We start from the raw sequence: 27,348 nt of genomic DNA, 5'->3' as shown, positions 1-27,348 counted from the left end.
TAGCTAAAACTGTCTGCGAGAAAGAAAACAAAACAGCACAATTTCTTTCACAGTACAGCATACTATAGTATTTGCTTTATCGCAGTCTATTTTAACAGAGAACCTATACATAGGTTTTTATTTTCTTTTTTAACAGAGCCTACGTACGTCTGAATGTTTATTAGTGTATCCTGTACAAAGTTGAAGTAAGACGGCCAAGAATTTTTCGAGATATTTGGTACCAGCTTTTCCCTGTTATACAGGGTATATCAAAAAGATCCACCGATTTAAAAAAATCATAACTATTATGTTATTTGAGATATGTGTGTGTGAACAATGTACTCTTGAAAAGACCAAACTCTCGAGTTTTACATGGTGCCCGCTAGGTAGCAGCAATGTGCACCCACTAAGTTGTAAAAATGATGTCGGTACAAAAGAAATAGTTTTGTGTTATATGTTTTGCGCAGTGCGGTTCAGTAATAACTGCTCAGCGTGACTTTCGTACTCCTATAGCACAGAGCATTAGACAATGGCATGGGCAGTTCCAAGAAACAGGTTGGTTGTTTGTGTAAAGGCAAATCGCTGGGCCGTCCCCGAGTGTCTGACAAAGACGTTGAACGCATCCGCCATAGTCATTGATTTGTTGTGGGGGTTTATAAAAGACTCTGCTTACGTGCCTCCATTACCAGCAACAGTGAATGAACTGAGACATCGTATAACAGCAGCTGTGGAAGCTGTAACTCAAGACATGCTCGCTGCAATGTGGGAACAATCTGAATACCGCATTGACATATGCTGTGCATCTCAAGAGAGGCATATTGAACACCCATGAAAAGATATGAAAAAATACTTTTTGAGTTTCTCGTTCATCAAAAAATACAATTCATTTATATGTTTATTAGTTTCAGAAATATAGACGTGTCAAATCTGATAATTCTCTTTGATATACACTGTATGTTGTATGTAGCTATCTATATACACCACGTGTATTATATAGATTACGTCCGTCAGAACGTTTATTACAGCGTCGTGTAATTATTTAAAGTAAATCGACCAAGAAGTTTTCGATTTTTGCCAATAACGGTTCTATAAAAATTAGAAGTAAATCCATCAAGAACTTTTTGAGATTTTTGGTAACAACGTTAAACAGCGGCTTACCGTATATAGTAGTACAGTAATGTAATTTAGGAGAACGACAGCTACTTAGAAAACGCCACTACTTCTTTTACACTACTCAGCTACAGTTTGTGTCTAACACTTCAAAGTATTTATCTGCTTCACATAGAACGCTAACATATTTTTGCGTACTGCCAAAATTAAAACCTGATTAATACAGGGCAATTACAAATGATTGAAGCGATTTCATAAATTCACTGTAGCTCCATTCATTGACATATGGTCACGACACACTACAGATACGTAGAAAAACTCATAAAGTTTTGTTCGGCTGAAGCCGCACTTCAGGTTTCTGCCGCCAGAGCGCTCAAGAGCGCAGTGACACAAAATGGCGACAGGAGCCGAGAAAGCGTATGTCGTGCTTGAAATGCACTCACATCAGTCAGTCATAACAGTGCAACAACACTTCAGGACGAAGTTCAACAAATATCCACCAACTGCTAACTCCATTCGGCGATGGTACGCGCAGTTTAAAGCTTCTGGATGCCTCTGTAAGGGGAAATCAACGGGTCGGCCTGCAGTGAGCGAAGAAACGGTTGAACGCGTGCGGGCAAGTTTCACGCGTAGCCCGCGGAAGTCGACGAATAAAGCAACCAGGGAGCTAAACGTACCACAGCCGACGGTTTGGAAAATCTTACGGAAAAGGCTAAAGCAGAAGCCTTACCGTTTACAATTGCTACAAGCCCTGACACCCGATGACAAAGTCAAACGCTTTGAATTTTCGGCGCGGTTGCAACAGCTCATGGAAGAGGATGCGTTCAGTGCGAAACTTGTTTTCAGTGATGAAGCAACATTTTTTCTTAATGGTGAAGTGAACAGACACAATGTGCGAATCTGGGCGGTAGAGAATCCTCACGCACTCATGCAGCAAATTCGCAATTCACCAAAAGTTAACGTGTTTTGTGCAATCTCACGGTTTCAAGTTTACGGCCCCTTTTTCTTCTGCGAAAAAAACGTTACAGGACACGTGTATCTGGGCATGCTGGAAAATTGGCTCATGCCTCAACTGGAGACCGACAGCGCCGACTTCATCTTTCAACAGGATGGTGCTCCACCGCACTTCCATCATGATGTTCGGCATTTCTTAAACAGGAGATTGGAAAACCGATGGATCGGTCGTGGTGGAGATCATGATCAGCTATTCATGTCATGGCCTCCAAGCTCTCCCGACTTAACCCTGTGCGATTTCTTTCTGTGGGGTTATGTGAAAGATTCAGTGTTTAAACCTCCTCTACCAAGAAACGTGCCAGAACTGCGAGCTAGCATCAACGATGCTTTCGAAATCATTGATGGGGACATGCTGCGCTGAGTGTGGGAGGAACTTGATTATCGGCTTGATGTCTGCCGAATCACTAAAGGGGCACATATCGAACATTTGTGAATGCCTAAAAAAACTTTTTGAGTTTTTGTATGTGCGTGCAAAGCATTGTGAAAATATCTCAAATAATAAAGTTCTTGTAGGGCTGTGAAATCGCTTCAATCATTTGTAATAACCCTGTACTTTTATAGTGAATCAGAATTTGCATCCCACAGCCCAAATATTCTTAAGTATTCTTTTACTTTGTTTTTTTTAATATCGGAGCAGTTTCAGTTTTCTGTCTTAGTCTGCCAGCAAACTGTTACGGACTTTTGTATCAGAATATAGAACTCCTCTCTGAATCTGAGATGGGGATGCAGCCTGTGTGGAAATTTATATTTACTTCTGGTATTGTTGTGGATTGAACACTTCACTCCAAATCCACTGTATGAGGATGTAAGATGCTTCCTCAAGAAAGTTGGTTATCAGCGTTACATAATATCCATACTGCACATTTCTTTTTTCCCTATATGCATTTCTCCTGAAAATTATGCCATTGGACAAATTAAATGAAAATATGCGAGCAATTCTATCTGTAGGTGCTGAAACAATAGAATTTTCCCTCAGAAACATGTTGAGGGGTCCAAAGCTGCCTAAATTCATTGACGCATGAGTAATGTCTACAGTGAAACTTTCATGAGTGACAATGAAGTGCGTCAATGGTGCAGGAAATTTGAAGCGAGATGTAGAAACGTTCATCATGCAGCAAGTCTGGGAAAGAAACGAATGTCAACCGATGATCTTGTTCAGTGAGTGAATCAAGCGATTCGAGAAAATCGACAGTTTACAGTTTCTTTGTTGAGTTATTTCGCGAAATTTCAAGCAAAGCTCTTTGTACCATCTTGAGTGGGAGACAAATGTGCGAGATGGGTTCCCAAGATGCTGTCCGACTAACAGCAAACACAGCGAATGGGCGCCGCCGTAACATTTCTCCAGAACCACCATGATGAAGAAGATTTTTTGAACAAAATTGACACTGGAACGAGACATTGGTCCATTTCGAAAATGAAGAAACAACAGAGCAGTCTAACAGTTGATTCATCCTCATTCCACGAGCAAGTGATGAGAAAACGTTTGGCTGCTGTGTTCCGGGACCGAAAAGGAATTTCGTTGTTGGAATTCTTGGAACGTGGCACGACCATCACTGCAGCGTGACTCTTCAACATCTACGTTGGGTAACTCAGAACAAGCGAGGAAGACTGTTGTCATGAGCCTTTGTTCTTCTTTATGTCAATGTCCGGCTGAACCACTGATATCTATACAATCTGGATGTATAAGTCTGCTCTCTGAGTATAGAACTGCAGCGTGTCTGCAAATACACGTGCTTTGCATCGTCCGCCATATTGTAGTTTGGCAAATAAATTTCCATCGGTCTGCATGTGACAAAGAATTGCAGACTGATTTCTTATTTTGAACTTTATGTCAACATATGATGTAATAGGCTGATGAGGGAGCGGAATTGAAAAGTATTTTCTTTTCGTGTTCTAGTGACATTTCCTAGCAGCCATGTTGTAGTTTGCCAAGAAACGAAACATGAGCACCTATGGCTGGCACGATCAGATAGCCGAAGTTCAACATCCAGGTAGTATAGAGATCACTGGGCTGGACGCTCCAGCTGCAGCAAAGACGTTTCTGCAGCGTTTTCGATGGGAGGTGTTGATCACTCAGCATAAAGTCCAGCCGCGCGGGATTAGCCGAGCGGTCTTAGACGCTGCAGTCATGGACTGTGCGGCTGGTCCCCGCGGAGGTTCGAGTCCTCCCTCGGGCATGGGTGTGTGTGTTTGTCCTTAGGATGATTTAGGTTAAGTAGTGTGTAAGCTTAGGGACTGATGACCTTAGCAGTTAAGTCCCATAAGATTTCACACACATTTGAACACATAAAGTTCAGACTCGGCTCCCTTTGATTTTCATCATATGCTGACAAGAAACGCGGGACAGGAGGGCAGAATTTGGGACAAAAATGGAAAAGAGCGTACGGCGTTGTGGGCCGGGAGTCCCCTACTCGGGGAAGTTCGGCCGCTGAGGGCAAGTACTTTTTGCATTCAGCGCCACATTGGGCGACTTGCCTGTCGAAGACGGGGATGAAATGATGATGAGGACAACACAGCCCCGAGTCCCTGAGCGGCGAAAATCTCCTGACCCAGCCGGGAATCGAACCTGGGACCCTTGGCATGGCATTCCGCGACGCTGACCACGCAGCTGCTATCGGGGGCGGACAGCATTTTGGCACAGACAACGACCTGCTAAACAGCATAGGGAATTGGCTGACAGCACAGTTGGCTGCCTTCTTATGACATGGGTACTGGAAAGCTGGTACCACGATACGACAGATGTGTGAACCGGAGCGGCGACTATGTAGAGAAGCAGCCGGAAGGTGTTGCAAATAAAAGCTTTCTGATTTTCTCTGTGGTTTCCATCTTGCGACTTCTGGACTTGAAACACGGTGCTGCCTCGTTACCTTGCCAGTATTTCTATAGGGCGTCAGTACAGATTGCACACTTGAACTTGCCCTCCGTGATGGGTGAAAGTCGGCTAAGTGGCGCTCCGGAATGTTCACGATCGTTGCAAACCGTAACGGCGTAACATTATTGTGCGCTATCGCAGTAAGTAGTCATTCTGTATGTAGTCTTGATTGTGTTGGACATTGTTTGTACTGACTGATAATATTTACATAAATAAGGAGAGAGAATATACCTGGTACTTCCAGCGACTCGCTTTCGACTTTCGTGTCAGTTCTGACACGCATTTATCCATTACATGTGCGTTACTAGGGTCCGTCACGATTTTCAAATATGATGCAGTTAGTTGTGCGTAAAAATAGTTTCATTTATGATAGTGCATAGGCTAAGTTTATGTTGGGAATTCCATTGCGTCATTTATGATTTGAAGATCTCAGATTTTGACTACCGGTATTTAAGTTTATCCTTGATTCTAAGCGGTTCTGAAAACCGAAAAGTAGCATCGATTGGCATCTGGCGTGGAATACGAACGATTTCTTCTTTGGCTGTCATCTTAAGATATTCAAGGCAGTGTGGCTAGTTAATATATACTCGGGACAGGAGGTATCTCCACAAAAATAACTGAATTAAGCTTAGATTAGGGAAGCGAGTAGGTCAGTGAAGATTGCCATATCTGGAGATAATGTGGCCTGGAAAATGATTTCGTAAGACAGCCATGAAATTAGGAACTCGGAGGTATGGAGCATCGTAATATGGCACCCACGGTTACTAGAATACTCGGTAGGAGTGACGCACAGGCGGACTGTGAGCTGTGACGTCACCGTGAACCTTCTCGCGCTGCATTGAAGCATATAGGTACGCGCACAAATATTTACCTGATACGCAGGTATGAATGTAATCGAGATTTTCCATGTTTTAGTTATTATTGTTATTATTAGTCGCTCTGTATTAGTTAGACAGTTTTTTCTGTGTTCGGTGAAATGCTAATGCAATACTTCCGAGCTACGTCTTTTTGAAATTTTGTTTAAAAGTTTGCGTTTCCAAAACACTAAGGCTTAAATCAGGAAAAAGGGATGGAACGCTAAGTTGCGTGAGTCTTCTCTCTAATAGTGACTTCACAAGGTAAAGGCTATTTCTGTACATCTCTGACGAAAGATAACAGTTTATAACGTAGGCGGTGTAAAGTCGCACCCTTTGCAATATCCTCAGAGGACCAGTTTTTAAACCGTTCTTTCATAACCACTTATTGTTGACTGGTAGAAAAAGAGCCTTGAATCACTTTTTGAACATGTTTAATTTCATGTAACTCAGTCCTACGTCGTGAGAGACGATCCCAAAAATCTGCGTGCTTTTGCCTCGAGTCTCTTATTTCCGTTTTCATAATTTCAAAATGTTGGCGTAGCCTCACATTGGCGCATTTGCAACAGTGTTTGTTTTCACAGTTATTGTCTAGTTGTAGCTTCTTCAATAGTTAGTAATGTATTTACCTCTAAAATATTTTCTACTTCTTTACGGTAACGTGTGCCCGAATATTTCTCACATTATTAGGTCCATTACTACGCCCTAAGACAGCACCAGTGGATGGTAGATGTAGAGATGGAACAGCATCCAGTATTAAACTTGCGTTTCGAAGGAATATTCAGATCCGTTTCATAATCCGAATCAGTGAAATTATTGAACAGACATGAGCATTTTCGACAGAAAACGAATATCCATGTTTACAAGCATTTATCCACTTTCGTTTCATTTCATTGTTTTTAGGAAACACGTGAAATTTAATTCCTAACTTACTTAGTTGTCTGCAGTGATTAGTACAACTGGCGATCGCGCAGCAAACCATTATTTTTCACTTGAAAACTTACTCTAAAAATCCCACAGTACATTGATAATTATGGCGTAACTCCGAACTCAGCCGCCAGTTACTAATAAAAATCCACACTGCCGTAAGCAACATTGTTTTCGCTCGTAAACCAAATTACAACGCAATACGTTACGGCAATCGCGAGGTACCGAGTGCTGGTTGGGTTCACTCTGACGTCAGTGGCGTGGATTGCTACTACGCATACACCTTGTGATCCCTACCGTGTTTGTAGCACTAGCAACACGCGAGCGAACCGGTCGTTCGGCTCAAGTGCAGACACCCGTAACTCGCTCAGTGCATTCGGGCGTATGTGCAGTGTTGACAGGGCCAGGTAGCTTTTTCTTCATTATGGAGTTTAAGTTTTCAACCCATCTCAAAATGGTGTTGCAGTCTTGAACAGGTTGGCGGAGGGGAATATTGAAATGGGTGCAAAGTCATGATGTGTATGCGTCCAGATTCATTGTACGAGGGTCACTCCAAAAGAAATGCACATTATTTTTTTAAAAATCCATCTTTTATTCTAAATGTTTGAAAGTTTTACTGTGTGCAGATGCATCCTTTAGGAACAATATTTTCATTTCTCCACATAATTTCCATCCCTCTCAACTGCCTTACGCCATCTTGGAACCAGCGCCTGTATACCCACACGGTAAAATTCTGGACCAACCTGTTGGAGCCACTGTTTGGCAGCGTGCACAAGGGAGTCATCATCTTCAAATCTTGTTCCACGAAGAGAGTCTTTCAGTTTCCCAAAGAGATGATAGTCACATCGAGCCAGGTCAGGACTGTTAGGTAGGTGTTTCAGTGTTGTCCATCCGAGTTTTGTGATCGCTTTCATGGTTTTTTGACTGACATGTGGCTGTGCATTGTCGTGCAACAGCAAAACATCCTGGTTTTGCCGATGTGGTCCAACACGACTCAGTCGAGCTTGAAGTTTCTTCAGTGTCGTCACATATGCATCTGAATTTATGGTGGTTCCACTTGGCATGATGTCCACAAGCAAGAGCCCTTCGGAATCGAAAAACATAGCCATAACTTTTCGAGCAGAGGGTGTGGTTTTGAATTTTGTTTCTTGGGTGAATTTGCTTGATGCCACTCCATTGATTGCCTCTTCTTCTCTGGTGAAAAATGATGGAGACATGTATCATCACCTGTCACAATTCTTCCAAGATATTCATCTCCACCATTCTCGTACTGTTCCAAAAGTTCGCTGCATACCGTTTTTCTTGCTTCTTTGTGAGCCACTGTCAACATCCTGGGAACCCACCTGGCACAAACCTTTTTTAACGCCAACACTTTCAGTATTCTGCAAACACTTCCTTCCCCTATCCCAACGTAGCGTGACAATTCGTTCACTGTGAAGCGTCTGTCAGCAGTCACCAATTCGTTAACTCTCTGCACATTGTCTGGAGTGTGTGCAGTAAGAGGCCTGCCGCTGCGAGGACAATCCTCAATATTGCCGTTCCCGCTTTCATCACGTAAAATGTTTGCCCACCGACTAACTGTACTGCGATTGACAGCAGCATCTCCATACACCTTTTTCAACTTGTTGTGGATATTTTCCACTGTCTCGTTTTCACAGCACAGGAATCCTATGACAGCACGTTGCTTCTGACGAACGTCAAGTGTAGCAGACATCTTCAAGACATGCTGCGACGGCGCCACACACGGGAACAGGTTGAACTATGTTTGAAAACAAGCGGGAAGGATGTATCTACACACCGTAAAACTTTCACACTTGCAGAATGAAAATGTATTTTTACAAAAATAGTGTGCATTTCTTTTGGAGTGTCTCTCGTATGAATGCAAGATGCTTCTCGTTCGACGACATCGCGATAACGAGTTTCCACCTCTAATGGACAAATCAAGACCAGTTTCCGCTCTCTGAAACCAATCGCTCGGGCGTACTATCCAATATAAAAACATGCGATTTCGGTGACGGATCCTGTGCAACCTATAAAATGTCTGCTCTGGCAGGAGGAGGCGAGACTTTTAGCGGCAGTCAGTGCGCAAGCTTCCTCCCCCAGCATTATCCGCTCAGGGCCCAAGTTAAAATGTGTTATCTGTAAATGCCTGCTTTGCTACTGATATTCAATAAACACCAAAAACAGTAGCGAAGCTCTCTAGCTGTGCTGTTTAACCAACGTTTCTTCGTCCATTTTTTCATCGTATGCTAACGAAACTACGTGAAAAAAGAACAAGGCAAGTATTCAGAAAATTTTGATATTCAACATATTCGCAAAGCATGTTATGACATCAGAATATATTCTTAGTTCCTACGGTTTACCTAGGGATGTCACAGAGTTAATTTAAGACATTAATGACACACATTAAGAAATAAAGTTGGACCCACAAAAGGAAGCACATAGGGACCGAAAAATTTATTGATAAAAGAGTTGTGTTTTGCGTTTTGCTGTAGATGTAATTATAAAAAACAAACTTATTTCACAAACCATATGCAGAGTGGTATGAAATCATCTCAAGCTTGTAAGGGTGTTGCAGGGTAGGATGCGCTGAGACATAATTTTCAGGAAAAAAATTCGACTCGTTGCGCCGTTTCCGAGTTAATTAGCACTGAAGTTAGCCAACAAACAGCATGCCGAGCGCACAAATTCAAGCGGCCCGCCAGAGACGTTGTCGCCAAACGTATTCTTCATTTGGTTTCCTAAAACCGAACAGGAGAGACACGAGAATTGGACATGGGACGGTAATAAGGATCGAACCCAACGCAAAAATTTGAGCAGTCTCATGCGCTATCATTTATGCAGCGTAAACAACTAACACTAATTGTCTGGCGAGCCACTTCAGTTTGCGCGCGTAACGACCTGATTCGCTAACTTCAATGCCAATTAACTCATAACGGCGCAGCGTATGGAATTTTTTTCTTAACAATTATTTCTCAGCACAATCTACCCTCCAACACTCTGATAAGCTTTTCAGATTGTTTCTGACCACCTTGTATGCAAACAGTGCTTTTCTCGTAGCAACACTGTCATGGCTGCACAAAGCGTAGATAGCGGAGTTCTAACTGTTTTGAAATCTGTTAAAACGTAATAAATTGGAGAAACGATAAGAGTACGAGAATAAATTTTTACGTACATCTTTGCACATGCTAGGTATAAATAAAGATTTACATAAAATCCTAAATAAAAAAACACTGCTCATTAAATGGTTGAATAGAAGAAACACACGTACGCTAAAGAATTACATGCTCCGCGTTTTGTAAGAGCAGTAATGGAACTCACGTAAGATGGGCCGATGTTTAAGGCTGTTAGTGTAATATTTAATATACCTAAGCAGCATGTGGCTTCATTCAAATTGTTTGTATTCTCCGTGTTTCGAATTAGACACATATCCTATAAAATAATTTCGAGTCATATTTTCATTGAGTGAGTGAATTGAGAACGTCGATAGGCGTTCAGCGCACACCTAAAAGTCACCCGCCTCCCGCCTTTCATTTCTCACTACAGTCGAAAGCACAGAACGAACAAGGAGTCGAGGTTAGAAAGTGTCACCGGCATGGAAAGAGAGTACTACTGGCGTGCCAGTCAGTTTCCTAGAGAATGGGAGGCTTCGAAGCTTTTTATTTTATTTATTTATTTTCTCTTTAGGCAACATTGACCTTACAGCCAACAATACTTATAAACAGTACATAGTTAACATAGAACTTTAAGTTGGAGTACAATGACAGAGTAAGCTTGACTTTGGGGATGACCAATATACCAAGGAGATTACATTACATACAAGTATGTCCTTACAGTATGTTCATATGGCGTACCTTATTCAAGATAGTTTGGTTCTATCCAAGCTGTTTCCATAAGAGTACTTGAGCAACGTGAACTTAGAGTACCAACATTCAATTTTTATGCCAGCGTCTTTTAAGTATCCCGCTATTCAAGCTACGCGTATTTGCATCGAATCGGTAGAGTAAAGAGGTCACACCTGTAGAAAGGGCAAAACCTCATGCAACCAGATTCCTGTACAGTTCTTCTTGTGCTTCGTGCATCGTGAATGACAGTATTACGTGATTCAATCTGCCACGTCAATTTTGATCCTCTTCAGAATGTCTAAAAACTAGAATTTTTATTCGATGTAAATGTGAGGGGAATGTCCGTGTCCCAGCCTCGGATAGTCAAACCACGGTCGAGGACAAATGTCCGATTTTATGGGGCTCCAGTTATGGTAAACAGCTTTCTTGATCGTAGGTTTCAAATCGGTATGAGGGACTGGTGTTAGACAGAATTGCCCTTCAGTGATGTTTCTCCTCGCCGCGTGCTCCGTTACTTTGTTACGTAAAATTCGATGATGCCTGTTTATTCACAGCAAGTGGACATCTGTGTCATTTTTCTTCCTTCTTTGATGGCTTCCAATATATCCTAAATGTATGAGTCAGTCTGTTTGTCGAATTTTGGATATATGTATATAAATGGATGTGAATGTGCAGTCATTTGATAGGTGCAATTAGAGAGACCGAAGGAGAGATATAATCCAGTCTCTGTTCCGTGTTACACACATCTGTGCTTTTAAATCGTGTCGAAAGTGTTACACTGGAACAGCATTAAAGAAGATGCCAAACGGATACCGAAACCAAAATAATATCATGTCCTGTAAGAGATTTCGCTATCGTAGCTTCTTACTAGAAGAAGAGTTCACTTTCTGCTTTCTGTGTGAAGCGCTTGTGTAAATCTACACGCTATAAAAGTTAATGACTCTGTACAGCCGGCCGGAGTGGGCGAGAGGTTCTAGGCGCTACAGTCTGGCACCGCGCGACCGCTACGGTCGCAGGTTCGATTCCTGCCTCGGGCATGGATGTGTGTGATGTCCTTAGGTTAGTTAGGTTTAAGTAGTTCTAAGTTCTAGGGGACTGATGATCTCAGAAGTTAAGTCCCATAGTGCTCAGAGCCATTTCAGCCATTTTTTTTAACTCTTTACATGGATGCCAAGCTTTGCATAAACAAAAAGCGTTCCAACGGTTCCAATTTAATTGCACGTAGCTAGTTAAAAAAAAAGAAAGAGACGAATCGGATAAGCGGGGCTATAGTTATTAGCTCGTCTTACACCCAGTACTGAATTCGGCACATCTCAAACGGATATGCCTGTACATGGAATAGCATTTAAACGTGGTTTCTATTTTGTCATTACTAATTATTAGTTTGCGTAGTAATTACAACAAAAATAATTTTATAAACATATATTAGGCCTAAGGAAAAATAATGTATTAAAGATCCATTTCTTTTTCCATGCAATTCAGAAAAAGCTGATTGTTGTGGTGACTGTTAAATAGCTTTCTTTGATTTAGTTCGCAAATTGCAATACCTTCTAAACTTTTCACACTAATTGAGGGGCGGAGTGGTGGCCGAGTGGTTCTAGGCGCTAGAGTCTGGAACTGCGCGACCGCTACGGTCGCAGGTTCGTATCCTGCCTCGGGCATGCATGTGTATGATGTCCTTACGTTAGTTCAGTTTAAGTAGTTCTAAGTTCTAGGGGTCTGATGACCTCAGAAGTTAAGTCCCGTAGTGCTCAGAGCCATTTGCACCATTTGAACTAATTAAGGTATAGGAGCATGGTCTTTTCCGAAAGATTCTGCTTTCATAATGAAATATTTTCATAAATCTGTTCGTCTACTGTTTCACCTTCTTAGGGCTTGAATTTTCAAAAACGCTGACACACGTGTTTCTTATTCAGAACTCACATACCAAGTTTCATAGGTGCAGGTTTAAGAATACATTAGTAGTCATCCACTATTTCAGTCCATTAGGGGTTGAATTTTCCAAAAATGCTGAAACACCTGGCCTTTTTTCATTATTTCTGGGCGAGAAACCAAATACCAGTCTTCATAGTTCTAGCTTCGACATCGCCTTACTAGCGAAATGTTTTCAAGAAACCTTTAATCCAATAATATCCCACCCCCTAGGGATGGAATTTCGAAAAATCACAATGTAAACGATGCGTACATTTCAAATTTTTGTCCTTAGCGGTTTCGGCTGGGCGTTGATGCGTCAGTCAGGAAATGCCTTTTATATATAGGGATAGTTATGTGCCACACAACAGTATCAGCATTGCATAAACATTGAGGTGAAAAATAGATTTTTTGCATCTTCCGCCATAAAGGTTTTACGTGTTTAACATCAAATATTTAACACACTCTCATTTGTAAAGTAACCAGATCTCTGAAGCTGTTTTATACATGGGAACTTGATTCTTTAAAGAACTGCAAGTTTCTTCTTAAAGAGTACTTACATATAGATCATTTATAATTTTTATTATCAGTAGCGATATGTCTTGGATAAGGAAGTCAGCTTTGTTCAAGAGGTGACTACGTTGTGTGCGACACTTGATTTTTCTAGTTACACGATATTTTGCTAAATTAGTGTTTCATTTGTCGATTTCTACAGCATCTCGTGGTGTCTGCAGGGCAATGGAATGAATGAGTGATGCACTAGGGGAAAAAGATCAGCTGTGTGATCCAGATTTCACTCGAGTTTTAAACTGGTATAGCAGAATTATCGTCAATACGAATTGTAGCCCATCCCCAATAACTGAACCTCGATTCCGCACATGTCTGTATGAACAGATTTTCCCTTTTGCTTTCGACATAATATGTAAATTTTTGTTTAGAATAATGCATCCGCTACCCCTGCACCGTGGGGAGGTCGCGGTCAGCGGCAAGAGGAGATGAGAGTATCTTACGGAAACGCGCAACACTCGTAGCCAAGTCCTTGCGGTAAACATACGAGGGTCACTCCAAAAGAAAAGCACACTATTTTTTCTTAAATCCATTTTTTATTGTACATGTTTGAAAGTTTTACAGTGTGTAGATACATCCCTTAGGAACAATATTTTCATTTCTCCACATAATTTCCATCCCACTCAACTGCCTTATGCCATCTTGCAACCAGCGCCTGTATACCCGCATGGTAAAACTCTGGACCAACCTGTTTGAGCCACTGTTTGGCAGCGTGCACAAGGGAGCCATCATCTTCAAACCTTGTTCCACGAAGAGAGTGTCTCAGTTTCCCAAAGAGATGATAGTCACATGGAGCCAGGTCAGGACTGTTTCAGTGTTGTCCATCCGAGTTTTGCGATCGCTTCCATGGTTTTTTGACTGACATGTTGCCGTGCATTGTCGTGCAACAGCAAAACATCCTGGTTTTGCCGATGTGGTCGAACACGACTCGGTCGAGCTTGAAGTTTCTTCAGTGTCGTCACATATGCATCAGAATTTATGGTGGTTGCACTTGGCATGATGTCCACAAGCAAGAGCCCTTCGGAATCGAAAAACGCCGTAGCCATAACTTTTCCAGCAGAAGGTGTCGTTTTGAATGTTTTTTTCTTGGGTGAATTTGCTCTCGTTTTCACAGTACAGGAATTCTATGACAGCACGTTGCTTGTGACGAACGTCAAGTGTAGCAGCCATCTTGAAGGCATGCTGTGACGGCGCCACTCACGGGAACAGGTTGAACTAAGTTTGAAAACAAGCGGGAAGGATGTACCTACACACTGTAAAACTTTCACACATGCAGAATGAAAACTGTATTTTTACAAAAATAGGGTGCATTTCTTTTGGAGTGACCCTCGTAAGTCTTCTCATTGTTAGGTAGTAAGCAGCTCATTGTTGTTCGCGCACTTCTGCTTGGCCCCCCTGTGACTGGTGAAAGTCGGCTGACTTCACGCCTCTCCGAATTTCTTACTGTCCCTGCCAACATTACTCCGTAACAGTATTGTGCAGCGTAACGATAAGTAGCCGTTGTGAATTAGTGTTGATCTATGTGCGAAGGTGGCTGCTCTGGAGGAAGGAGGCGGGGCTTGTCCCAGCAGCCCAGCACCCTGCGCTCAGTGGCCAAGTAAAAGCGTGCGATCTGTAGTTCAGGCTATAGCGTCAGCACGAGTTGGGGCATCTCATGGCGCGGGGATAGCAATAATGTTTTGTTGTGTAGCTGATGTTCAAATGTGTGTGAATTCCTAAGGGACCAAACTGCTGAGGTCTTCGGTCCATAGACTTACACACTGATTAAACTAACTTATACTAAGAACAACAAACACACCCATGCCCGAGGGAGGACTCGAACCTCCGGCGGAAGTGGCCGCACAATCAGTGACATGACGCCTCTAACCGCGCGGCCACTCCGCGCAGCTGTTGTTTACCTTATCTGTAAATAAAGACTTACTCTACTGGCCATTAAAATTGCTGCACCACAAAGATGACGTGCTACAGACGCGAAATTTAACCGAGAGGAAGAAGATGCTGTGATATGCGAATGATGAGCTTTTCAGAGCATTCACACAAAGTTGGCGCCGGTAGCGACACCGACAATGTGCTGACATGAGGAAAGTTTCCAACCGATTTCTCGTACACAAACAGCAGTTGACCGGCGTTGCCTGGTGAAACGTTGTTGTGATGCCTCGTGTAAGGAGGAGAAATGCGTACCATCACGTTTCCGACTTTGATAAAGGCCGTATTATAGCCTATCGCGATTGCTGTTTATCGTATCGCGACATTGCTGCTCGCGTTGGTCGAGATCCAATGACTTAGCAGAATATGGAATCTGCGTTCAGGAGGATAGTACGGAACGCCGTGGTGGATCCCAACGGCATCGTATGACTAGCAGTCGAGATGACAGGCATCTTATGCGCACGGCTTTAACGGATCGTGCAGCCACGTCTCGATCACTGAGTCGACAGATGGGGCGTTTCCAAGACAACAACCATCTGCACGAACAGTTCGACGACGTTTGCAGCAGCATGGACTATCAGCTCAGAGACCATGGCTGCGGTTACCCTTGATGCTGCATCACAGACAGGAGCGCCTATGATGGTGTACTCAACGACGAACCTGGGTGCACGAATGGCAAACCAATGAATCAAGGTTCTGTTTACAGCATCATGATGGTCGCATCCGTGTCTAGCGACATCGCGGTGAACGCACATTGGAAGCGTGTATCCGTCATCGCCATACTGGCGTATCACCCGGCGTGATGATATGGGGTGCATTTGGTTACACGTCTCGGTCACCTCTTGTTCGCATTGACGGCACTTTGAACAGTGGAATTTACATTTCAGATGTGTTACGACCCGTGGCTCTCCCCTTCGTTCGATCCCTGCGAAACCCTACATTTCAGCAGGATAATGCACGATCGCGTGTTGCAGGTCCTGCCCTGGCCAGCACATTCTCCAGATCTCTCACCAATTGAAAACGTCTGGTCAATGGTGGCCGAGCAACTGGCTCGTCTCTATACTCTTGATGAACTGTGGTATCGTGTTGAAGCTGCATGGGCAGCTGTACCTGTACATGCCATCCAAGCTCTGTTTGACTCAATACTCGGGCGTATCAAGGCCGTTATTACTGCCAGAGATGGTTGTTCTGGGTACTGATTTCTCAGGCTCTATGCACCCACATTGCGTGAAAGTGTAATGACATGCCAGTTCTAGTATAATATATTTGTCCAATGAATACTCGTTTATCATCTGCATTTCTTCTTGGTGTGGCTATTTTAATGGCCAGTAGTGTATTTGTCAGTACTTTCTGTGTGCTGTGCGATGTTGTTCCGTAGACATATTTTACTAATCGTCGTTGTTTCTTCATGTAGCGCCTGCAAAGAGGTCAATTTCAGCTACCGTGAGTGAGTGCATCCTTCCACTGTTGCAGCCATGTCGGAGGGCTTCCGCGCGCGGGACATTGGCCTGCGCGCCCAGAAGAAGATTCTCGGCCGCATGGCCAGCAACAAGTCGGTGGCGAAAGTCTTCATTGACGAAACCACGGGCTCGCTACTCGACAACGTCTACCGGCTGGCCAAAGCATACGTGAGTACCACTACAGATCAATTTCGCGTCGTCCACGTCGTTGAATGGCACGCTCTTGTTGTTGTGGGCTCCAGCCCAGAGACTAGTTTCATGCAGCTCTCCGTGCTACTCTATCCTGTGCAAGCATTTTAACTACTGCAACATCTTTCAGAATCTGCTTAGTATATTCATCTCTTTGTCTCCCACTACGTTTTTTACGCTCCACGCTTCCCTCCAGTACTAAATTGGTTATTTCTTGATGCCTCAGAACGTGTCCTACCAACCGATCACTTCTTTTAGTCAGGTTGTGTAACAAATTCCTCTTGTCCCCACTTCTGTTGAGCACCTCCTCATTCTCAACCTCCTCATTAGTTACATGAACTGCCCAACTGTTGTTGTTGTGGTCTTCAGTCCAGAGACTGGTTTGATGCAGCTCTCCATGCTGCTCTATCCTGTGCAAGCTTCTTCATCTCCCACTACCTACTGCAACCTACACCCCTCTGAATCTGTTTAGTATATTCATTTCTTGGTCTCCCTCTACGATTTTTACCCTCCACGCTGCCCTCCAATACTAAATTGGTGATCCCTTGATGCCTCAGAATATGCCCTACTAACCGATCCCTTCTTCTAGTCAAGTTGTGCCACAAATTTCGCTTCTATTCAATACCTCCTCATTAGTTCTGTGATCTACCCATCTAATCTTCAGCATTCTTCTGTAGCACCACATTTCAAAAGCTTCTATTCTCTTCTTGTCCAAACTATGTATCGTCCACGTTTCACTTCCATACATGCTACATTCCATATAAATACTTTCAGAAACGACTTCCTGACACTTAAATCTATACTCGATGTTAACAAATTTCTCATCTTCAGAGACGCTTTCCTTGCCATTGCCAGTCTCATTTTATATCCTCTCTACTTCGACCATCATCAGTTATTTTGCTCCCCAAATAGCAAAACTCATTTACTACTTTAAGACCCTCACTTCCTAATCTAATTCCCTCAGCATCACCCGATTTAATTCGACTACATTCCATTATCCTCGTTTTGCTTCTGTTGATGTTCATCTTATATTCTCCTTTCAAGACACTGTCCATTCCGTTCAGCTGCTCTTCTAGGTCCTTTGCTGTCTCTGACAGAATTACAATGTCATCGGCGAACCTCAAAGTCTTTATTTCTTCTCCATGGATTTTAATCCCTACTCCGAATTTTTCTTTTGTTTCCTTTACTGCTTGCTCAATATACAAATTCAATAACATCGGGGATAGGCTACAACCTTGTCTCTCTTCCTTCCCAACCACTGCTTCCCTTTCATGCCCCTCGGCTCTTATAACCGCCATCTGGTTTCTGTACAAATTGTAAATAGCCTTTCGCTCCCTGTATTTTACCCCTGCCACCTTCAGAATTTGAAAGAGAGTATTCCAGTCAAAATTGTCAAAAGCTTTCTCTAAGTCTTTCTACGAAATCCAAACTGATCTACCCCGAGGTCGGCTTCTACCAGTTTTTCCATTCGTCTGTAAAGAATTCGTGTTAGTATTTTGCAGCCGTGGCTTATTAAACTGATAGTTCGGTAATTTTCAGACCTGTCAACTCCTGCTTTCTTTGGGATTGAAATTATTATATTCTTCTTGACGTCTGAGGGTATTTGGCCTGTCTCATACATCTTGCTCACTAGATGCTAGAGTTTTGTTAGGCCTGTCTCTCCCAAGGCTGTCATTAGTTCTAATGGGATGTTGTCTACTCCCGGAGCTTTGTTGCGACTCAGGTCTTTCAGTGCTCTGCCAAACTCTTCATGCAGTATCATATCTCCTATTTCATCTTCTACATTCTCTTCCATTTCTATGATATTGTCCTCAAGAACATCGCCCTTGTATAGATCCTCTATATACCCCCTTCCACCTTTCTGCCTTCCCCTCTTTACTTATTACTGGATTTCCATCTGAGCTCTTGATATTCATACAGGTTGTTCTCTTTTCTCCAAAGATCTCTTTAATTTTCCTGTAGGCAGTATCTATGTTACCCCTAGTGATATGCGCCTCTATATCCTTACATTTGTCTTTAGCCATCCCTGCTTAGCCACTTTGCTCTTCCTGTCGATCTCATTTTTGAGACGTTTGTATTCTTTTTTGCCTGCTTCATTTACTGCATTTTTGTATTTTCGCCTTTCATCAATTAAATTTAATATCTCTTCTATTACCCAAGGGTTTCTATTACCCCTCGTATTTTTACCTACTTGATCCTCTGCTACCTTCACTATTTCGTCTCTCAAAGCTACCTATTCTTCATCTACTGTATTTTTTTCCCCCATTCCTGTCAGTTGTTCTCTAATGCTCTCCCTGAAGCTCCCTACAACCGCTGGTTCTTTCAGTTTATCCAGGTCTCATCTCCTCAAATTCCCACCTTTTTGCAGTTTCTTCAGTTTTAATCTACAGTTCATAACCAATAGATTGTGGTCAGAGTCCACATCTGCCCCTGGAAATGTCTTACAATTTAAAACCTGGTTCCTGAATCTCTGTTTTACCATTATATAATCTATGTGATACTTTCCAGTATCTCCAGGCTTCTTCCATGTATACAACCTTCTTTCATGGCTCTTGAACCAAGTGTTAGCTATGATTAAGTTATGCCCTGTGCAAAATTCTACCAGGCGGCTTCCTCTTTCATTTCTTACTCCCATCCCATATTCACCTACTACATTTCCTGCTCTTCCTTTTCCTACTGTCGAGTTCCAGTCTCCCATGACTATTAAATTTTCGTGTCCCTCCACTATCTGAATAATTTCTTTTATCTCATCATACATTTCATCAATCTCTTCGTCATCTGCGGAGCTAGTTGGCATATAAACTTATACTACTGTGGTAGGGGTGGGCTTCATATTTATCTTGGCCACAATAATGCGTTCACTATGCTGTTTGTAGTAGCTTACCGGCATTCCTATTTTTTATTCATTATTAAACCTACTCCTGCATTATCCCTATTTGATTTTGTATTTATAACTCTGTATTCACCTGACCAAAAGTATTGTTCCTCCTGCCACCGAACTTCACTAATTCCCTTTATATCTAACTTTAACCTATCCATTTCCCTTTTTAAATTTTCTAACCTACTTTCTCGATTAAGTGATCTGACATTCCACACTCCGATCCGTAGAACGCCAGTTTTCTTTCTCCTGATAACAACGTCCTCCTGAGTAGTCTCCGCCTGGAGATCCGAATGGGGGACTATTTTACCTCCGGAATATTTTACCCAAGAGGACGCCATCATCATTTATCCATACAGTAAAGCTGCATGCCCTCAGGAAAAATTACGGCCGTAGTTTCCGCTTGCTTTCAGCCGTTCGCAGTACCAGCACAGCAAGGCTATTTTGGTTAGTGTTACAAGGCCAGATCAGTCAATCATCCAGACTGTTGCCCCTGCAACTACTGAAAAGGCTGCTGCCCCTCTTCAGGAACCACACGTTTGTCTGACCTCTCAACAGATACCACCCTGTTGTGGTTGCACCTACTGTACGGCTATCTGTATCGCTGAGGCACGCAAGCCTCCTCACCAACGGCAAGGTCCATGGTTCATGGAGGGACTGCCCACCTAATCTTCAGCATTCTTATGTAGCACCATATTTCCATTCTCTTCTTGTCTAAACCATTTATCGTCCATGTTTCGCTTCCATTCTTGGCCATACTCCATACAAATGTTTTCAGAAAAGACATCCTGACACTTAAATCTATACTCGATGTTAACAAATTTCTCTTCTTCAGAAACGCTTTCCTTGCCAGAGTCATTCTACATTTTATATCCTCTCTACTTCGACCGTCATCAGTTATTTTGTCCCCCAAAAAGCAAAACTCATCTACGAGGGCTATCCACAAAATACATTACGTTTTGGAATTAAAAATAAATAAAGTATTGGATTTTTTTTATTATATGCAGATGAAAGCCACACTTAAATACTACTTTTCTACATAGTTGCCATTTAAATTAAGGCACTTATAGTAGCGATGGACGAGCTTGGAAAATCCTTCGTCGTAAAATTCGGCCGCCTGCGCCTTCAACCACGTGGTTACCTCTTTTGGGACAGAAAAGGTGTGCTTTTTGTGGGTTTCCTGGAAAGAGGCACTACAATAAACTCTCAAAGGTATTGCCAAACTCTGCACAACCTCAGAAGAGCAATATAAAACAAGCGCAGGGGAAAGTTGGGCTCAAAGATCTTGCTGATTCACGACAACGCCCGGGCCCACACGGCAAATTCCACTCGTGAAGTTCTCGAATCTTTTAAGTGGGAGTTGTTTCCTCATCCGCCGTACAGTCCCGACCTGGCACCGAGCGACTTCCACTTGTTCCCAGCAATGAAGAAGTGGTTGGCTATGCAGCGTTTTGATGACGACGCACAGCTTCAAGAAGAGGTAACCACGTGGTTGAAGGCGCAGGGGGCCGAATTTTACGACGAAGGAATTTCCAAGCTCGTCCATCGCTACGATAAGTGCCTTAATTTAAATGGCAACTATGTAGAAAAGTAGTATTTAAGTGTGGCTTTCATCTGTATATAATAAGGAAAATTTCCAATTCTTTATTTATTTTTAATTCCAAAACGTAATCTACTTTGTGGATAGCCCTCGTACTACTTCAAGTGCCTCATTTCCAAATCTAATTCCCTCAGCATCACCTGATTTCCATTATCTTATATCCTAGTTTCAGGACACTGTCCATTCCGTTCAACAGCTCTTCCAGGTCCTTTGCTGTCTCTGACAGAATTACAAAGTCATCGGCAAACCTCAAAGTTTTTCTTTCTTCTCCGTGGATTTTAATTCCTTCTCCAAAATTTTCTTTTGTTTCCTTTACTGCTTGCTCAATATACAGATTGAATAACATCAGGGATAGGCTATAACCCTGTCTCACTCCCTTTTCAATCACTGCTCCCCTTTCGTGCCCCTGGACACTTATAACTGCCATCTGGTTTCTGTACAAATTGTAAATAGTCTTTCGCTCCCCGTGTTTTACTCCTGACACTTTCAGAATTTGAAAGAGAATATTCCAGTCAACATTGTCAAAAGCTTTCTCTAAGTCTAAAAATGCTAGAAACGTAGGTTTGCCTTTCCTTAATCTATCTTCTAAGATATGATGTGGGATAAGTATTGCACGTGTTCTAACATTTCTACAGAATCCAAACTGATCTTCCCCGAGGCTGGCTTCTACCAGTTTTTCCATTCGTCTGTACAGAATTTGTGTTAGTATTTTACAGCCATGACTTATTAAACTGATAGTTTGGTAATTTTCATACATATCGACACCAGCTTTTTTAGGATTTGAATTATTATATTCTTCTTGATATCTGAGGGTATTTCATCTGGCTCATACATATTGCTCAGCAGATGGTAGAGTTTTGTCATGGCTGGCTCTCCCAAGACTATTAGCAGTTCTAATGGAATGTTGCCTAGTCTTCAAGAGAACAAAGTGGTTGATCTGAAACGCTGCAGATGGTTTAGAACTGGTACCAAGTGGTCACATAACCCTCTACTGCTGTCGTGAGTTATGGCAGTGAAGTGGTGTGTTTTAATCATGCTAACAAAGTTGACACTCGGTGCAGTGGCCAATGGGAGCGACTGTAAATGGGAAATGCCTTTACTGTTGCTCCCATGAGCCACCGCATGGTGTCAACTTTGTTTGCGCGTCCAGTATGTGCACGCTGTTTATATGGAATCAGCGCAGTAAGATGTGGAGATGTGACGGAGTGGCAAGAGAGGAGGTATGGTGCATAGACGTGCCCCTCCCCACACTGAGAATGAAGGTTCGCGATTTGTTGATGGATCATTGCAGACTCTCCAACATACCTACAAGGAATGGCGTTCACTAACAGCCATGTAACACGGTGTAAAAAACTGAATGTAAAAAACTGAATGTAAAAAGATGCTAATCGACAGGCACATGAGATGAGTGATATGTCCTCTAGTGACAGTCAATGTCAACCATAACAGGAATTATTCACAGTTGAAAAACTAACGGGCTGACCAAAAACTGACAGAAGAATCCGTGAATATGACCAGCAGAAGTGGCTTCTGTCAGTGAACACGTCAACCAATTTCCCAACAAAAGTTGTGAAGGGAACTGCGTGCAGCTGACATTTGGAGTCAGGTACTTTGCAACAGGTCAATGCCAATATTGGAACGTACAGCTGCACGTCTCGAATAGGCCAAACAACACAGAAACACGATAGTAATTGAACGTAGGGGTGTAGAGTGGTCTGGCAAACTGCAATTTTGCCTCTTCTCATGTGATATAAGGCACAGAGTGAACTGACTGCCTAGTGTGGTGCTTAACCTGCAGTGTGTAGATCATGTGGTTCAGACTGGAGGTGTTTTAGGGGAGTTTTTGCACCATGATTTTGACCCACTCATTAAGTTTACTGTTAACATGAACCAAGGTGTTTATTCCATCATTCTGGTTGACCAGCATGGGCGTGTTTGCAGTGCACTCATCATGAAAATGTACAGGACTACATTTTCACGAGGAGTGTTCTGCAAACACTCCCGTCTTCTAACATCAGAACAGCTTTGTTCACAGAACTGGTTTGTCTCTCAGGTGCCCTATCATACCTTGGCTGACCCACTAAACCACCTGACTTCAATCCACAGAAAATGTCTGGGACTATTTGGAACAGCGGGTAAAATGTAGCAATCAACATCTTTATGATTCAAAACTTTCTGGCATCATATTACTGTGTGCCAGACTTTGACTCAAATGTGGGACCTTGACATTGTGTGGCCAAGAGCTCTCATGCTCCTCTAGATAGTTCAGTTTGGAGCACTTACCTGCGAAAGGCAAAGGTTCCAGGTTTGAGTCCCAGTATGGCACACAGTTTTAATCTTCTGAGAAGTTTTAAATCACTTACTCTCTGCCCCATAGTGAAAATTCGTTCTGAACATCGCCCTAGTTTTGTAGGTGTACAGGATCTAATTATCACTGAGTGACTTCACCTGGATTTAGCATGCATGAAGAAACTTGTGTAACCTCTTCCTTGCCGAATTGAGGCCATTGCCCAGGCTAGAGATGGTGGTAGTAGCGTGATCTCTCCTGAGGTGACTACATCTACATATATACTCCACAGTGCGTGGTGGAGGGCACAATTCGCGCCAAAGTCATATTTCCCCCCCTCTGTTCCACTCGCGGATCGCGCGAGGGGAAAAACGACTGTCTGAGCGCCTCAGTACAAGCTCTAATTTCCCTTTTCTTTGAATGGTGATCATTCCGGGATCTGAAAGTTGGAGATAATAATATATGCTCTACATCCTCAGCGAAGATCGGATTTCTGAAGTTAGTGAGCAGCCCCTTCCGTTTAGCGCGTCGCCTATCTGCGAGTGTGTGCCACTTCAAACTTTATATGAGATTTGTAATGCTCTCCCGATGGCTTAATGCACCAGACACGAATCTTGTCCCTCTTCTTTGGACCTTCTGAATCTCTTGAATCAACTGGTAAGGGTCCCATACAGACAAACAATACTCGTAAGACTGGACGAACTAACGTGTTGTGAGCAATTTTCTTTGTTGAAGGACTGCATCGCTTCAGGATTCTACCAATAAACAGCAATCTAGAGTTCACCTTGCCCATTACTTTTGTAATCTGATCATTCCATTTGAGATCATTTTGAATAGTCACACCCAGATACTTGACAGATGTTACCGCTCCCAAAGACTGGGCATTTATTTTTTACTCGTACTATAATGGGTATTTTCACCTTGTTATACGCAGTAGATTACACTTACTAATATTGAGGGATAACTGCCAGTCATTACACCACACGTTTATTGTCTGCAAATCCTCACTGAAAACTTTTGTGTGATACTACTTTCCTGTAGACTACAGCATCATTGGCAAACAGTCTAATGCTGCTTCAATACCATCAACCAGATCGTTTATGTAAATCGTAAAAAGCAGCAGACCTATTACGCTGCCCTGGGGCACACCTAAAGTTTGTCCGGTGTGCTTATTAAAACTTTTCATTCACTAGTGTGAACATTTTAATATCATTAAATACCCTAACCTAAATGTTACAGCCACAATATGCCCTCATTCAAAAATGACAGTTAATAATGTGAATATTGTTACAAAAGAAATGGTAAAAGTCCATGAAAGTGGTATAGGCGTCTGCAGAAATTTATATAGTAGGGGGCAGATTTTGAAATTGTTACTTTTTATGAGACTGATTCGATGAATCAGTGGATGGGTCAGAACCTCAGAACTGAATTTGACACGAAGCTCATAAAACATAATATATCTCAAATATTAGCTACTCAGTATTGTTTTGAAACTACACAGAGGTGTCAAAAGTCATGGAATTCCTTCTAATACCATGTCAGATCTCCTTTTGCCTGGTGTAGTGCAGAACCTTGATGTGACATGGACTCAGCAAGTTGTTGGAAGTCTCCTGGAGAAATATTGAGTCATGGTGCCTTTATAGCTGTCCATAATTGCAAAAGTGCTGCCAGTGCTGAATTTTGTGCACAAACTGACCTCTCGATTAAACCCCATAAATGTTTGATGGGATTCATGTCGGGTGATCTGGCTACCCAGATCATCCATTTGAATTGTCCAGAATGTTCTTTAAACCAGTCGCAAACAGTTGTGGCACGATGACGTGAAAATTCCATCATTATTTGGGAGCATAAAGTCCATGATTGGCTGCAAATGGTCTCCAAGTAGCTGAACATAAACACTTCCAATCAGTGATCAGTTCAGTTGGACCAGAGGACCCAGTCCATTCCATGTGAGCCAACGCCAGTGTGCACATTGCTTTTATGGCAGTCTGAGTCCATGGCTTTGAGGGATCTGCACCACACTCAAACCCTACTGCCAGCGCCTACCAACTGAAATCAAGACTCATGTGACCAGGCCACAATTTTCCAGTCATCTAGGGTTCATGAGCCCAGGAGAGGTACTGAAGATAATATCATGCTGTTAGCAGAGGCACTTACGTGGTCATCTGCTACCATGTCACTGCACTGTCCTAGCAGATACATTCGTTTTATGTCCCACATTGATTTCTGCCATTATTTTATGAAGTGTTGCTCGTCTGGTAGCACTAACAACTCAAAGCAAACAACGCTGCTCTTGGTTGTTAAGTGAAGTTCATCATTGTATTGTCCTTTGTGATAGGTAATGCCTGAAATTTGTGTTCAGCATTCTCTTGACACTGTGGATCTTGGAATACTGTATTCCATAACAACTTGTGAAATTGAAAGCTCCATGCATTTAGCCTCAACTACCATTCCATGTTCAAGGTATGTTGATTCTCATTATGTGGCCATAATCACATCTGAAACCTTTTCGTATGAATCACATCAATACAGTGTACAGTATGCTACTGCCATCTGTATATGTGCGTATCGCTATCCCATGGCTTTTGACACCTCAGTGTAAATTACTTTGATTCCCAAATTGAAGCATACATGCAAAGTATGTTATTTGATATAATCAATATGATCTGTAATTAGACACTCGTATGCTTATCTGCAGCACATCCAACAAATTAGGAAATAGAGCTAGAAAATGATTACAAAAGGTATTTTTATTTGTATACAAGTAATCTTGGGTTGATACTGAAAAACAATGTTTTCTTATAAAACTCGTCATATTAACGGTTTTATTTCATTATCTTCATAATTTCTATTTTTGAGGTTGACTTACATATTAATAAAAGTGGTTTGAAAGCTAAACTTTTGAACTTTGTGAGTAAAGAATGAACCAGGGGAGACGAATGCTAGAAAACAACCGTCAGACTGGGGTGTATGTATAATGTAGCCACTTTTAGCTTTACCGTGGACTTTGAACTGGTCCTTCCTGCCGGGCATCTGTGAAGCTACCACCATGCCAAGGAACCGGCACAATTTATTCTGAATGAAGTGACAGCCACACAAGCCTTCCCCCATCCCCCCTCTCCCTCCAGCTTTTAGTGAAAGGAAAAAATATAGTGCAGTCAGCTGCTTTTCTCTAAAGAAAGTTATTTAATAGTGGTTTACGTATCTTTTTAACAGGTTCGGAACTGGAACTTGTTTATGGCTACTTACAGGTCTCATCTTGCCCCCCGCCCCCTGAATTAAAGGATGTGGCCAGTGCCTTATCTTGCCCTCCCTCCCCTTTCTGGATGCATATGAAAGGCGGATAAATAATCAACATATACATTAATTATTTCTCCTGCTAGCAAGGCTTGAATTTTTAAATTTTATACAAGGAGTGATGTGGTGCAGAGGTAAAGGTATTGGACTTGCATTCAGGAGGAGCGGGCATGAGATTTCTGTGTGAACACCCAGGCTTTGTGTTGATGTTTACACTTACTAACACTCTGTATTGCGTATTCACTGAGTATGCTAGCAGTGAACAAGAAGTACAGAATCGTACTGTCCAAGAGTAGTCCAGGTCTTAGGCGGCAGTTGTTATCACAAAGCAACCGGTCTAATATGCAGGTACAGGGAGCACCAACGAAAACTACCATTCCCAAAACAGTGCTCACTTATGTCAAGCAGTTCAGTCATGGGATCCTACCAGGCGACACAGCAAACACTTCAAGGGTGTGGCCTCTTCCCAGCACTTGTCTTGTGGCAGCCACTCGCAGCTCACAGCACTATTGGCAGCAAATATGGGCTGATTTCAGACATTGTGATAACTCCCGTTTCACTGTCTGAATCAGTTACATGCTTTGTTTCTCCACAATTCCCCCAAACCACCTAAGCCTTATGACAGGATGGTT

At 42.5% G+C, this 27,348-nt stretch overlaps 1 protein-coding gene across 1 annotated transcript in view; it reads left to right on the top strand.

Moving 5' to 3' along the window:
• Positions 1-27,348, top strand: part of LOC124805249 (tumor necrosis factor alpha-induced protein 8-like protein) — a 233,886-nt gene that overhangs the window by 184,015 nt on the left and 22,523 nt on the right. Inside the window, exon 2 of the mRNA XM_047265761.1 lies at positions 16,479-16,633. Coding sequence (XP_047121717.1) covers positions 16,481-16,633 — 153 coding nt within the window. The 5' untranslated portion in view covers positions 16,479-16,480. The remainder of the gene's footprint in view (positions 1-16,478; positions 16,634-27,348) is intronic.

Source organism: Schistocerca piceifrons, chromosome 7 (genome assembly GCF_021461385.2).
Source record: "Schistocerca piceifrons isolate TAMUIC-IGC-003096 chromosome 7, iqSchPice1.1, whole genome shotgun sequence".
Lineage (NCBI taxonomy): Eukaryota > Metazoa > Arthropoda > Insecta > Orthoptera > Acrididae > Schistocerca > Schistocerca piceifrons.
This window is presented reverse-complemented; position numbering and strand designations above follow the sequence as displayed.